This window comes from Trachurus trachurus, assembly GCF_905171665.1.
Source record: "Trachurus trachurus genome assembly, chromosome: 21".
Lineage (NCBI taxonomy): Eukaryota > Metazoa > Chordata > Actinopteri > Carangiformes > Carangidae > Trachurus > Trachurus trachurus.
The window spans coordinates 1,413,625-1,429,781 of NC_139899.1; the positions used below are offsets into that span (position 1 = coordinate 1,413,625).

The 16,157-nt window shown below is 41.1% G+C and overlaps 1 protein-coding gene across 5 annotated transcripts in view; it reads right to left on the minus strand.

Moving 5' to 3' along the window:
* Positions 1 to 16,157, minus strand: part of tns1b (tensin 1b) — a 175,461-nt gene that overhangs the window by 111,862 nt on the left and 47,442 nt on the right. For all 5 annotated transcript variants that reach the window (XM_083997171.1, XM_083997173.1, XM_083997172.1 and 2 more), the window contains exon 3: positions 6,968 to 7,005. In XM_083997171.1, the coding sequence (XP_083853297.1) occupies positions 6,968 to 7,005 (38 nt within the window). The remainder of the gene's footprint in view (positions 1 to 6,967; positions 7,006 to 16,157) is intronic.

Consider the following 16,157-nt stretch of genomic DNA (forward strand, 5'->3'; position numbering starts at 1 on the left):
GACATTCTTTCCAGCAACTCTTGATTACTCCATCATGTTAAAGTCTGGGCGTTACTGTTTGTTTTCTCCGCTGTATCTATGCACATGTCGCTACCATGCAGTTACTAAACACATGGCTATAAGCCAGCGCTCCTTCTGCAAGCCATTTGCTCACACACTGATGATTGTTTTCCATTTTCATCATATTCATACATCGGTGTCGGGATTAGTGTTTTGCAAGTTACAAGGGTTAAAGTTAAAGTCGATGTTAAGTCGTGTCAACACTGACAGGTGAAAGATGTCACACAGTGTTATCTCTTGGCTCTTCTAGGGTGTGTTAGCTTTCAGCTACTTTTGCAAACCACAACTTGTGCATCCCTGTTTTAATGTTTCAGCATAATCTCTGTCTATACTATCATCTAGAAAACATATGAGCAGTCACATACAGCGGGCATGCACAAACAAGTGTAAGAAGGAAGGAGATAGGCAACTCTGACTTGCACAACATGGTGCCACTATATCTATAACAAAATCATATGTTGCATTGAGTAGGAATACAGTACTACTAGTAGTAGTCGACTAGTGCTACTAGTCAGGGCTGATGGGAACCAATCAGGGAACAACAGTCTGCATAGAGTCCCCATCGCTCTAACCTGTAGCCTGAGCCACACCGCTAACCTAACAACAACGTCTGACTGTTGGGTCTGTTGGGTCACTGCTCCTGTATGGGCCCGTTAAATCATAACGATCATTATACTGACATGACCCCCAGTCAACATTTAATCCACTTATAATATTTAGACTGTAAATACAGCGGGGAAGCTTTCCGTCTTCTTCTCTGTTTAGGTGTGGATGCTTGGCAGTGTTACAGCACCACACACTCCACACAGGCCTGGACTTAGTGTAGTAGTGTTTTGAGTCTTTTTTAGTGGGTCTGTGTGTATGCAGATATTTCTCTATACAATGTCATGTCGATGAAGAATTCTTTTTCAAAATGAACGAGAAGAAGATTGTTTTGGGTCAAGTTCCGTTTCCATGTGGACAAGGTCTACAAGTCTCTGTTTGAGGCACTTGACAACGTGGACACCAAGCATGGTCATGGTAGAGGAGATTCCTGAAATGAAAACTCACCAACCACAGAAGGCTTAGTTAGAAACATGACTCCAACATTTTTTGCTCTGGTGTTTTCCGGATGTGTAAGTAGGCAAATATGTTTGCTAACATGTTAGCAATAACGGCTTCATGGGGTGTTGACGTGTTAATGTTGTGTTTACAGCTTGTTCCGAGAAGCCACCGATGTATTTTTAAATTTGCCTATGGTGTTTTCCCAGAACTGCACTGAACGCAGCAGCTCAACATAAAGCGTATCTGCATATGACGTATTCATCACTCATCACTCAAGTGTCCTCATCGTCTAGACATGAAAGTGAGTGAAAATGAAACCAAAAACAGACGTGTTATTTTTGATTCAATAAGAACTCTCAAATTAGAGGCCATAAGATTTATCCCGTGCTTGTTGTTGTTGTATTCCTGTAATGGTTTTGCTGTCATAAGGAGAAGGGCAGAGAGGCGAGCATGTGTTCTGTCCTGTGACTGCTAATTCAATTAGCGTCAGAGCTGTTGGCCGGCTCTGGATGTGATCATGGACAAGGAGCTGCTTACTTGAAAACACAATACACACAAATAACACGGCAAAGAGCCAAGCAAACATTTGGATTATGACCCCACCCCATCCATTTTATGTTTGCCCTCACTTGTTCCCTCCGTCTGTCTTCCACAGTCATATGACTCTGACATAACTTCTTGTATGTTTTCTTCCCCCCACTCCCTGCCTATACTCTCCCTCCTGCTCCTCCTCCCACTGTAACTCCTGTTTCTCACCCTCTGCAGCGCCACATCAAGTGGGAAGGAAGTTGTTAATGTTTCAATAACACGCTGACATCTTTGAAAGTACACTTGGGGTTATGTAATGCCTACTGTACTTACAGTAAAAGAGCAATGTGTTGCATCCATCTATTTATGACTAGTTCATCTAATTCTCTGGTGTGAATTATTTATGAGAAACTTTGCTCTGCTCTGTTATTATATTATGGTTATATAAAGGCTAGATCAGCTCAAATTAATGGGTACAAGAAAGTTGCAGCAGGAGTGGAAAAATATTTTAAAACATAGACTGGCTTCTTTTAAGCACTCAAATGCAGTCAAATAGTTTTACAAAGGTTTGTGAAATAAAACTGAAAATGTAGAGGTGCATGAGAATTCAACAGGAATCACTGTAGCAGAGCCTACCAGTTCAACAACCTGACAGCAAGTGTTGTGTGTGTGTGTGCCAGCGTCAGCAAGAAATGAAATCCCTAATGTCTGCCCTCATCAGTGCCAAAGCTCCAGCACTATAACATCTTGGTCTATATGATCATGAAAGGGCTTAGCTGGTGCTTCTAATTGCAGTCTGTATGATACATTATCCCTGTAGCACTGTGTGGTATCTAAAGGAAGTTGCTGGAACAGAGGATGTGGTTAATCATGCCAAATGATCCTCACAGCTGCTGCTTTAACAAAAAAAAAAAAGAAATCTGGATGAGACTGAATGGAGTTTGAGGACAAAAAAAGACTTCCTGGGACATTTCTGTCCAAATCCCAGCTGTGAATGAAGTCATGGAAGTGAAGCAGCAGCATTAGTGCAGAAATTAGTGAGTCAACATAATCAAATTAATTATTGTTCAAGTTAAGATATTAAATCAAGCATGAAATTAAGAATTATAACCATTTTGTACATTAGCACATTAGTGGTTTGAGCTAATAGCTAAGGTTAGGATGCTAACAATAGCAAAACAATAATAGCACAGCACAACATGCCGATGTCTAACAGGTTGTTTAGAGCATTTCAACATTGTTTGTGTTGCCTCACTTGCAAATCAATTAGTCAATTTAATGCACAGTAGGTTAAATATAAATTCAATTAGCATAATGCTAATTTACACTAAAGTAGGCTGTAGTGGTGGCTCATAGTAATTCTATTGATTTGTTATAGGCTAGGTTGTATCATGTCAACCAATGGATGGATGGATCATAGCCCAACCTCTCCCAACATTATGAAAATAGGATGTACCAAGAGAGGCAGACAATGTTAAATGTAAATGCAAGTTTCTATTCCTGAGGCCTTCAAAGAAAGTAAAGTGGTACTGTATCTCTGATCTGACTCTACCTGGTTTTGCGCATGAAGCTAACGGTGGTCAGCAGACAGGTAGTGTAACCTTCCACTGTTGGAAATCCAAGCTGTGTTCACCAGGTGAGGGGAGAGCCACATGCAAACTCAATGTTCTCTCACAAGAACACTCACATGTGTGGATACATGCAGGTGTTTGGATGTGTCCACTACTTGGAGGTAGTAAATTATACAAGATTTATGGTTCTGCTTCATCGTTTTGCATCATGGGTTTTATATCTCCAGGTTGATCACAAAGAAATGTTAAAAATGTTGGCAGATGGTGATGTGTACACTTAGCTCTAATGTTGTGGTATGTAATGCCGAAACTTCCTGGAAGGTAATCCGGGCGATTATTTCAATATTGCAAGGATGCAAGAGATTGATTAGCATAACACAGATGGAAAAGACAGAGAAATTCCTCTAAATGAGGACGTGTCTATCAGCAAGTTGCAAACATGTTATAGTCAGTGAAAGGAACTGATGGGTCACAAATAACAAATCTGTAATAACAACCAGGTTTTTTTTTTTTTTTTCTGCAAACACGGATTCTGAGAATTCAGTAGCTTGGAAAAATGAAAACAAATGGTTCATCATTTTGGAGCAGAGAATGAAACACTAGTGGAGTCAGAGTGTGTACATGTTCCTCGCACTTTGCTTTCTCAGACCCTCTTTGCTCATTTGCAGGCGAACCTGTAGCTTCCCTCTCAAAACACACTTGACAGGCAACAAAGGATCAGTGTAATCCAATTGGTTCTACTCAGCACCACAGCTTGTTCCTGACTCACATTAACCCACAATAGGGAAATGGACTTAAGTGTAACACAAAAGGATAAAAAAAAATCATGACATGCCAAATGCAATGAGGGAAGACTATTACATCAAATATATCATGTGTCATATCAATTATTCCAGTGCAGCGTCAGCTCAGTGGCACTACAAAAACAATGTACGTAACTTTCACCAAATCTACTGATGTTGCATTTTTTGGTGCAGAGTGGCAGCTTCTGCCCCGGCTGCTATTACTATACTTACTGTATGACTGAAATTAGCGTGAGCAGTCTATAAGCTCTTAAGCAGTCTGAGGTTTTACCTTTCCTTAATGCTTTCACAGCAGAACGGCGGGAAAATCCCAGACATCCTGCCCCTCTCCTTTACATAAAGGGAGCTTGAGTGAATGAAGAAGATGCAGCAGAGTCAGGGAAAAAGAAACGGAAAGGTGGTCTATATGCAGTAAAAATATACTTTGAAATTCATCTTGTCTTCACCTCTAACATGATCTAATCCACCCTTCCTGGCTCCTTCCTGTCATCACCCACCAGTGAAATTTTACCGACAAGATTTAAAGCATTTTTCACATCCAGCTGTGAGCAAACACGCCTTAGATTTGGGGGACACATGTGTTCACACACAGGTTTGACCATTTGTTTGCAGTGGCCAGGTTAAATATGAGCCACATGTTATGTTCGGACAGAGATTTATTACTTTGGGAAAACCGTCTCAGCTTAAATGAATCAAGGGTTTAAATTAGCAACAGAAGATGATACTGTGTGCCACTGACAGTCCATAGAAAAGAGCTTAATCTGGTTTAAAATGTACCCGTTGGTCTGGAGGCCTGACCGTGTGCCAGCAGCGATCATGCCTGACTCTGTCGCGGTCACTCCCTTGTTTTTCATCTCTGGCTTGTTAGCAAATTGCTTCCTGCCAATGCGATGACATTTTCGGTTGAAATGTTTATAAAAGGAAATGCTGCTGTGATTTCTTGGAGATGGAAAGTTTGGCTTTTTCAAGACACAGGGAGTATGTTCTGGGCTCCTATAACATCTTCTCCCACAGACTTGACCCCGCGGCTTCCTGAAATTCAGAATGTTATCGGCTGAGCCCGCCGTCTACGCTCTCATTCATCAGGGCTTTGTTCTTCAAAAACAGCAGCATAAAAATGTGAGTGGGTTGTTGTGAAAACAGAGGAGAAAGAAACGTATCCTTCAGTAAGCTCCTTTCACACAGCAGTCATACAGAGGACTGCAGACATAAATAAATCAACACCAACCTGCATTTGTTGAAATACATTCACACAAATGTGGTGCTAACATTTTGTAATCATTGGGCGCTGTTGACTAAAAATTATTGGACATAAATATCTGTCAGCAAAAACAGGATTTTAGAAATATAATATATTATTTACCATGGCTTTTTGTGAAACAAGCATATTCACATACAGTATTTAGCTCTATATCAGTTTGCTCACATTAGGATGTATAACTACCTACTGTATTATTTACATGATTGTGTTCTTAACTTAAACTTAAGCTGCTTCTTCCATACAGGTGTTCCACAGGTAAACATACAGTACTAAGATTAACCAAACTCCCTAAACTGCACAGTCCTGTTGCCTGATCAGAGTCACCTGCATGTTCAAGGATAGGATTTTTTTAATCCTTTATATTAAAACACCATCTAAGAATGCACTATTTAACAGCTGAGCAATAATCCAGTCTGGCAAGTATAATATCTTATCCCTGTTAAATGAATGACTGATATGAAGACTACTTGCAACTTAAATGCAATCAAATGTAAGGTGTAAAATGTATGATTTCACAGCACTAATGTGCTGTTGTTACTGCAAACATAACGTATTAAGATGTCTATTTGACTGATGTGATATTGAAAATATGATCTGTTTCTCTCTTTTTGATGTAAGGTTCTTCGGACCCCAGGAAGAGCTTGTGCCATTGGCATCAGCTAATGGGGATCCTTTTAAATAAATAAATAGGCTTCATTCAGAGAAAATTGTTGTTGATGTTAGTTCAGTTAATATGGAGAAAAAATATTGCACTAAAATGAATATATCTACAATGATCAATCAATTCATTAAATATTGTTTAATTCAATGGTTACATGCGTTTATCATTTCAGCCACTGAGGTTGATAACTTTCCACTGGAGCCACAGCCCACACCTCATATTTACTGTGGCCCGTCTGCCCCTGGCATTTCCTGTGAGTAAAAGAGGGAGTGGGCAAAGCTGGCAAGTACTGTAGCACCCATTCAATAATGGATACCAGATGAAGGGTGTGTGTGGGTATTAAAAAATATTATATATATAGGTGCATATGTGTGTGTGTGTTAGAGTATTATTAAAAAGTTTTGTAGTTCGTGCGTGTGTTCACATCATGAGCAAACCCTCCAATAAAGCCCATATGGCAGTTGTACCTTTACACACACAAAGCATGTGACTTTCCCTCCCGACCTCATGCAGCTCCACTGCTCTCTCTGCCATTTTCTTCTATGTACTCGTTGCCTTTTCCAAAACAAGATGAGCCAGGCGACAGTTCCATCCAGGGCTCTTTTATTTCTAGACACGGGGCAATCTCTAAGACGCAAGAGTTCGTCCAATCTAAACATGTTCTGGTACAAAGAGCACTTGTTTAGACATTCTTAAGATTTTTTGAAGAACATAAACTCCCCAAACTCCACCTACCCCAGCATCTGCATGTATACACACACACACACACACACACACACACACACACACACACACACACACACACACACACACACACACACACACACACACACACACACACACACACACACACATCCTGAGGAGTAGCTGACTCCACCTCAAACATAATATTTCCTCCCAATAAGCTCACAGGGATTTTAAAGAGTAATTTGAAGTTCCGATTATTCAGGAACCTTTCTCATACTTTGCACACATTAAAGTTCAACATGAAAAATAAATTAAACATGACATTTCTTTTAAAACATATTGTGATTCTTACCTTGACTTCACATTTCTTGTGGCAAGCTATTCGGCACACTAGAGAAAACAGACAAAAGGGGAGAAAATGAAATTAACTTTACAGTTCATAAAACTCTCCCAAACAGTCGAGGAGAAATCCAAACAGTGCGGTTCACTTTGAGTCATGACTTTGAGTAGTTGTCAAGGAAGTATGAAAAAGCAAGAGGTTCATTCAAATTCCGCAGAGAGTTTGTTCTGTGGTCAAAGTCAAATATCATCTATCTGCTGTTAGCGGCCTAATACTGCCCAGTGTTATCTTTGTGCTCTCAGGACGTTGGCTCCCTGTCAAAGCCTTCATTCATTTTCCTAAAAGACACTGTAAGACATGGCAGTTTTACCGTTTTACCCTGAACATAGAACATCATAGTTAAGTCAACATCTATTTACATGACAACCTTCAATATTTTACAATCTCAACAACAGAAAACTAAACAATCGATTCTGCTACTTGCATTGAGTTTTGATTTCTACTTTGTCACAGATGCTTGACACATAAACATCACTGACTTTGAAGAATAATTTGGAGAATAAATGGCACATTTTTGTAGAAAAAAAAGAAGAAAGTCTATCATAAAAACTGGTGAAGAGATTCTTTGACTGAAACCTGGAGCCTACAGCAATGGCAGCCACTCTATAAGGCAGACATTTTAAGTGTTAATTCAAGAATGCCCTTAGTGATGGTTGAAGGGATGGTGATAACATCAATACTTTAATTCACAATATGCAATGTAAAAAAACAAATTGTCCTTTGGTCTACAAAAACATGGGTAACACTTTATAATAAGTACACACTATTAAGCACTAGTTAAGCATTAAATACTGACTTATAACACATAAATACTCATTAGTATGTAGTTTAGAAACACAGTTAAAATGTTTTACTCATCATTGATATGCACTAACTATTTATAAACTACATACTAATGAGTATTAATGCGTTATAATGAAGAATTCAGTATTTATTAATGCTTAACTAATGCTTACAGTGTTATAAAGTGTTACCAAAACATCTTATCCCTGCAGCACTCTGTGGTATTAGTTTAGCAGCTATTAGTTATAAACCAGTATGCAACAAAGAGTTTTGATCTGGTTCTAAATCAGTTTGACAAGTCGAGGCCACACCAACACTGTTGAAGTTCTAGTCAATCAAAGTTCATGTGGTAATTTCATCAAAATACAATCAAATGCTACTTTAAAAGTTGCTTAGCTAATAGGATTCCAACACATTGTTTGCAGCTTCCCCTCTACCCTCCTGCCCCTCTCTCACTCCCACTGCGTCTACAAATAAGGGTCAAGAGGCTAGAGCACCTGGAGTGTCAGCTCGTAAACTGTCAGATCCGCTCACAGGACAGAGAGTGAAAACACAGCTCGGTGTGCAGAGGTATGGGCTTTCCAAATAAAGAGAAGACGGTATGCTTTTACTGGAACGCGCTACACCTTATGTAATGAGTTATTCTTCCTGTCTCGAGCTACATTTTTCAAAGCGGGTGTAATATCCATTGTGATTAGTCGTGAAGTCACTGATATGAAGCTGGGAGGAAGCCAACCCTCACATTGTGTGAAAGTGCAGATCGGTCGAATGTTTTAGGAATCCTGTCATCTCTGTAATCACTCTTTCCTCAGACTTTGTTCTCTTTGATGTACACTATGTCCCTTAATCACACACTAAAATACCAAAACAAAGCCTTTAAACCCTTTGTTCTGAAAACCACGTGCTCTTGTGTTTATTACCAAAGGTCCTCCCCCTTTACCTAGTGAAGATTCAGCACTGCAGAAAGGACACAGTCACATGTTTGAGTCTCCTTCAACTGTAACTTTATTGTTAATGTCCCAAGGGGCTTATACATATATATAGACAGGTGGCCTATCTATCAATCAATCTATCCATCCTAAATGGTTCTTAGTGTGGCTTGGGGTCAAAGGTTAAGTGTTAAGGTCAGACAGGGGTCAAACTGACAGCTACAAGTCTTTGAATCTTTGAAGTGTTGCTGGTAAAACCTCATTTCTGTATAGCATGATGACTTGACTCATATCAGTTGGAGAGAAAACAACATTCACAACTAGATACAGATGAAAGATGAAATGTGGATGAACCTCTTCTCCACCAGTGAACTGGTAGATGAGGACTGTGTACTGTATGTACTGAGCATAAGGAAAGTGACAAGTTTCCTTTTTCAAGCCAAATGTGTAATTTACATCATGGTGCGCTCGGTTTCTATTTAAGCACTCGCAGGACTATATTTGCATTTCAGGGGGGGTAACGTTTGAAAGCCAGTATGACTTCTAAATTAGAGGCCTTCATATGTGGGTGGCACTGTGAAATCCTACCGGGATACACTTTTCCATGTCTTCCAGGGAGAGTTCCCATGGTCAGACTGAACAGAGTCTGGGGCACAGGGCGACTGCAGGCTCACACAAAAATGTTGGAACACGTTACGTTACATTAGACAAAGTCTGCTGCAGCTGCAGCACTCTGCATTCACTTTACTCATCAACTGTTTATCCCAAAATACAACTGTGATGACACATGCAATGGAAAAGAACCAGCAATTGTTTTAAGGTGTTGATTGTGTCTTTGATTGTCAGGACAACTGATTAGCCAATCAACCAACTAACCAATCAATCAATAATACTTATAATATCATGTTTAATGCAGCCTGTTTAGCAAGAAAAGCAGATCTCTGCCTGATACAACAGTTTTGATGATCACTTATTGTTTTTGTGGAATTACTGTAAGACACAAAGAGACAGTGGTTAAGGGATAGTTCAACATTTTGGCAGACTGGCCCATTGCCATAATCCCTATAGCCATAGCAAACAACAAACAACTTTGTCTTGTAACGTGAATGTGCAGGTCACAACTTGTCCACCAGAGCGTTGTGGAGTTGTTGGATTGTGTCTTTGATGAGTTTGATGAGGGAAACCAAGAAATCCCATGAGCCTCCATAGCATAGCTCTGAGCAGCTCACAGCTCTGCTCCGCCATTCTAAAAATAGCTTGCACCAACAAATAAAGGAAACAAACCTACTGCTATAACTTTAGGGATTATGGCAATCGGCCAATTTGCCAAAATGTTGAACTATCCCTTTAAATACAGTATGTGCATTTGCACATTTATGTTTATGCATTTAGATATTCAAACATTGTTCACTGATTAGGCCTGTAGTCAAGTTTAAGTGAGGATGTCTGTGATTGTGTAAAACTATGCACGAATGCTAAGTGTCCGAGGCCTGCACAGCGCTTTTCTCAGCACTAGATGTGACATAAGTCTCAGAGAATGCTCTCGTGGTTATGAAATTCAAACGTACGTGGCTGTTTGCATGATGAGCATTAAAGCCATGTGCCAGTGCATGAGGACGATGTCCAGCACCGTTTGCAGCACGTGAGTCCCCCAGTAAACAGCCCTGCAGGAGCCACATGGGAAGAAGCAGGACTTCCATATTGGGTGTGAAAGTGGCGAGCCCAAAGAGCCCGGGTTAGGCTTTACCTTGTTAGGAAGTTGGAGCTTTAGAGAATAAACAGAAATGTTCCTGGTAGAGAGAGAGGGAAGAAGAAGAAAAGGGAGGGGGGGCGGGGGTTACGGGGTGGGGCAGTGTTTGGGGGTGAAGAGAGAGGAGAAGATGCCTGAAGAGAAGATATTGGATGAATAATAGAGCGGGGGGTACAACAACTGCTCACATCAATCATGAGGAAAATGAAAGGACGGCGTGGACGGGAGTCGGTCTGGATGAGGAGATGATGATGAGTGTGGAGCACTAGTTGCTGTCTGACTCTGGGTCTGTGGTATGCTACAACATCAGAGGGGAAAAAATGATAGAGGTGGGGAGGAGGGTTGGGGTGGGGTGAGGGGGGGCGAGTGGTGACTGAAGCTGGGCGATTTCCTTCCCCTGGTCCCTTGGAATGAGTGTGTACTCCCACAGGGCTGGGCTGGACCCCCGCTCAGCACCGAACACAATCAGAGGGCAGGGCTGGAGAATTTCCTCTGCCCCCCCTCACACCCCCACCCCCCCTCCCCTCACTCTCACTCCCTCCATCCCTCTCTCTCTCTCTCTCATGTACAGTCACAAACACGTGAGCACCAACACGTGTACGTACGGCGCACTAACACACACAGTATGTTGTTACTAGGGCCGGGACTTTAACGCGTTAATTACGATTAATTAATTACACAAACATTAACGCGTTAAAGAAATTAACGCATTTTAATCACACTTATTTTGCACCGCATAACGTTTCTCACTGGATGAGTTTCAGGCGTACTGATTACACTGGAGCACAATCATCTAACAAGCCGCCGACACTGTTAAAAACATCCATGCACTGATCACTGCAAGGGAGAGAGGAGGTGAAAAGAGACAACAACACTGTTACCTGTTGTATACTGGCCTCAGGCTGTACCATCGCTAAGAAACCAGTGAGTAACGAGCTATGGTCTACAATTTGGAGCATTGGTAATTATTATTTACATCATTTATACAGCGATTATGGTCCTGTGGTCCGATATACACGCGGCCCTGCTGAGCCGCAGCCTGAGCGGGTCTCTCTGCACTGCGGCGCAGCGGAACTCCAGGCCCTGGTCTTTCTGCTCCTCTCCCCCAGACACAGCACCCTGTGGCCGGTCACCCAGCGCGAGGAGTCTCCCTGTAGCATGAGGCTGTGCTAATAGCTGCTAATGGCGGCGCTGCTCGTACCAGCGGTCGCCGCGGTCCTGTTGCCAGGGACGGCGACGACGGCAACTGGCTCCGCCTCGTTACCGGCAGCTGGTGCACAGCGGCGGCATGGGGACTGGCGCCGCCGCTATTAGTAGGCTAGCGCCGAGCACAGCCTCATGCTACAGGGAGACTCCTCGCGCTGGGTGACCCAGGATGGGGTCCTGTGTCTGGGGGAGAGGAGCAGGAAGAGTCGGGGCCTGGAGCTCCGCGGCGCCGCGGTGCAGAGAGGCCCGCTCAGGCTGCTGCAGCAGCGGTGCTGAGTTCATGTTGAACAGGTAATCTTTGGTTTTATTGTGGAAGTTGTGACTGTGAATATGACATTTTACTCCACATTCAGTTTCTGCAGTCAGCAGCAGGCTTGTTGCTTGCGCGCTCTGCTCTGGGAAGGGAGGGCGTGTTTAAAAAAAAAAAAAGCGCTCGTCGCGGGGAAGCTGAGAACAGCGGAGTTTCCTTTGCTGCAGCTGAACAGCAGATATGTGGTCAAGACCTAGCTACAGACCTGTCAGTGTTTCATGGTGCATAAGACTTCAACCTCAGAGCTGTCTGTCTTCAGACTGTCCTGACCTGTCCCTGAACATCACACAGGGACAACATGGAGCTGCCTGTGTGATTGGTTACTGAGTTTTATTAATGTTTACATCAGGCTGAGTTCAACAAATCAGTTTATGCTACTGTGATTTAAGTAGCCTAGTTAAATACTACAGTAATCATCATAGTGTATTGGCAGGAAAGACCATTTAATCTGTATGTATCAAATATTAATAATGAATTAATTGATAATTTGCATCCCTAGTCTGTTGGTCTTGGTTAAGTACCACCTTGAAAAAAAACAATGTTTTGTTGCTTAAGCTTATGTATTCAGTCATTCAATGGTATACTAAAATCCATGTGGAAAAAAAAGCTCAGGTCAAATATTTATATGCGATTAAAATGCGATTAATTGCGATTAATTAATTACAAAGCCTCTGATTAATTCGATTAATTTTTTTAATCGAGTCCCGGCCCTAGTTGTTACACATGACACACACAAACTCTCATAACTCTATGAACTAATGACTTTTCTTCCCTCCAACAAAACTCAATATATTTGATGCAGCTGAAATGTGAAAACTCAACTCCAGGTGGCGCAAAACAATCATCATATTCACAGGCTGTAATTTCAAATGATATACTGTATATACTTCCTCCTATGGTGTCTTATATGGAACAAGTAATTCTGCAGAAAAAATAACAAATGCACTTAACAGAGATGAAAAAATCGGCTTGGTCTGATGTTGTAAGATCCATGAAGGTTTGACTCAACCAAACTGTTCAGTGCCTGAGTTTGAACTAGACTGTTTTTTCTAACTTGTCCAAACTACCTAAAACACAGCTCACAGCACAGTGGCTGAAAACTCAGTTTATTTATCCATTCCAATCACACTCTACCTGGAATTGATCGTTGGCGGTGCATTTGCAGTCAGGGAGCGGGACAGGGGGAAAAAATAATACAAAGACAGAGTCAGGATTTCATCAGGAGTTGGGTAGCTGCAGCTCGGGGGGCCGAGTGGGTCAGTGACTGCATTTTGAAAAAGAAAAACAGTGTGTGGATGTGCAAGCATGGCTAAGCACTGTAAAGAAGAGAGCTGCATGAATACTCTTCCATTGTAAAGTGCAGTGAGTGGTCGATAAGACTAGAGAAGCTGTAAATGTAGAGTCTATTATGACACAGCAGGATCACATGCAATCACCTGTCAGGATGACATTAGTTTAGTTTTGTGAGTTTATATTTTGGTCAACATTATATAAACAACAAACAATAATTAATTTCTTTTTTTCTCTTAAAGGGATACTTCACCCAAAATCAATAATTCACCAATTCTCTACTCACCATCATGCCAAGGAAGGGTTTGGAGAACTTTCGGAGTCATCAAAACACTTTTGGAGTTCCGGGGGGTTATGGAGGTATTTGGATGTTTCATAGTGTGTGTTTTGGACAATTCAAAAGTGAGCTCTATCCACCGCCATTTTATGAAAACCCGTTGCCAGACGGACCCCCACTGGAACTCCAAAAGCGTTTTGATGACTCCGAAAGCTTTCCAAACCCTTCCTTGGCATGATGATGAGTAGAACATTGGTGAATTATCCATTTTGGGTGAAGTATCCCTTTAAAGTATAAAATACAAAACAAAACATATGCACCTTGACTGAAAAGATGTAGGCTGAAGCTTTCAGACATTTGTCTAATAAAAAAAAAGTGGATGTTTTCCACTCATGAGCTATAAGTGGACAAAACAGTTTGATAGCAGAGCCATTAACACCACAGATGTGGATAGATGGATAGTTGATGTTTTGAAGGCGAGCAGCTCTCAGGTCAGGCGGTCCACAGCAGCAACACTGAGCTCCTGCAGCGCGGTGGCTGTAAACAGCTGATTTCCTTTCATGACTAAACCTCTGTTCTACACATCTGATAAAACGTTTTAGATTCCACGCGCCTACACACTCGCCCTATAATGCTCGGTTGCGCTTTGCCGTGCGTCCGTTGCAGCTTTTCCGTGAGGTGTTAGTTAGTAATTATTGACACTCGGTCGTCACTATCCATCATTTGACTCACACAGGGGTGTCATCATTCAGCCCACACATTTTCCCCAGCTGAAATCCCTGCCAGTGTTGGGTTTCTGCGGGTAAAGCTCCACCTTCATCCAGCTGCTAAAGCTTTCTTGACATGGGAGATTCCCGAAAACAGTGCAGGAGAGCAGAGCTAAATCCTGAGTGAGCGTTCCCATGGAATGGTGTGTGTACTCAGATTGTGTGTCATTTGTTTGCTTCATCCTGACAAAACACAACTCCTGTTTGCTTACCTTTCTGTCTGGTTTTATGTCACTGTGATTAGTCAGACCCTTGTTTGGTTCAAGCAGCTGTTTCCCCCTGTTACAATCAGTAGCTACCAAAAACACATCCAGCTCACATGTAAATAGAACAAGAGGCGTGACAAGTGTGGATTAAACAATCTGCACAGGTTCAGGATCGAAGCCTGAAGCTGAACATTTCTGGAACTTGACTCAGGAAGCGAGCAGCAGATGTAAACATGAGGAGAAACAGGCTGTGCATGAGGAACATGAGACTCTGCTGCCACCTGCTGGTGACAACTGGAACTACTTAAGGTGGGACACTGTACTAGAAGTGTACTGTATGTGCAGTATTTACAGTATGTGATTTGTGTTTTTATAAATGTTTGGTTGATTGCTGAATAACATTTAATTATCTAAATGCAGCTTCAAAACTCAACACACCACTATAAATCAGTTATTCAATGTATCAGTCCTTACAGAGCTGATCAGTTTACATGAGCTAAAGAAGCGTGTTTGTTTATTTGGATAAAAAAGGAATGCAATCACTCCTCAGGTCCATTTAGTGGCTATTTTAATGCTTTTTGTTTTTTTGTCTTGAGCTTCATCAGCAGACAGACTTTGCAAAGCAATAATTGCAGTGTACTAGATGTTTAAATAAATGGGTAGATTATGTGACTAATTACAGTTGTTTGAAGCAGCAAATGAAAGTCTTGATCATGTTTTAAACCCCTACAAACATGGATGAAACATCCTCCAAGAGAGAATAAAAATATTGTGAGTTTAGAATTATAAGGTTCTATCTCCATTTTTTGCATTGAGTTTTTTGCATAATATCATCCTTTAGTGGTCTGTTAATGCCTGTGTGGTATAATTTTACATTTTCAACATTTTTTAATTAGTTATTCATATAATAAAAAGGTTCTATCAACCAAAACACAAGCCGAGTTGGAACTTTGATGCTCAATATCTCGGAACTACCCAAAACGGAGATAGAACCTTATAATTCTAAGCTCACGTAATGTCACTTGAAAATTGGTTCAAAGCGTTTGTCATACAAAACACACGATGTGACTTAAACAAAGGCTCAGAGCAGCAACTAAAAAGAGCTCCACAACTGTTTTAACCAAGATCAACAATGAACTTTTTACTCCAAAGAACAACTTCGTTTTCAAAACTACAGAGTTGACAATGTCAGCAACAAAATGAATATATGTACTTTTGCAAAAAATATAAAATATATATATATATATATATATATAAAATATATATATATACTGTAATACTGCGTAGATCACAGAAATCATTTTCAGTGAATCCTGATATTATGATTATCATGAACAAAGCTGATATTGTAAATATGTTTGACTATCCCTTTTATTTATCTGATGGATTATAATCATGCAGTAAACTCTTGTATCCTGTGTCATTTCTCTGAATTTATATGAAATATATGACCAGTGAATAAGTACAGAGCAACACCAACAAAGGAAAACATCAGGGCAACAGTCAAGGCTCAGTTCTGACCACAGCAGGCGGCCCGGGTTTGAGTCCAACTCGTGTCCTCTCCTCTCTCCACAACTCCCCTTTCTCTGTCTCACCCTCACTAATATAAACGCATAAGAAGCCT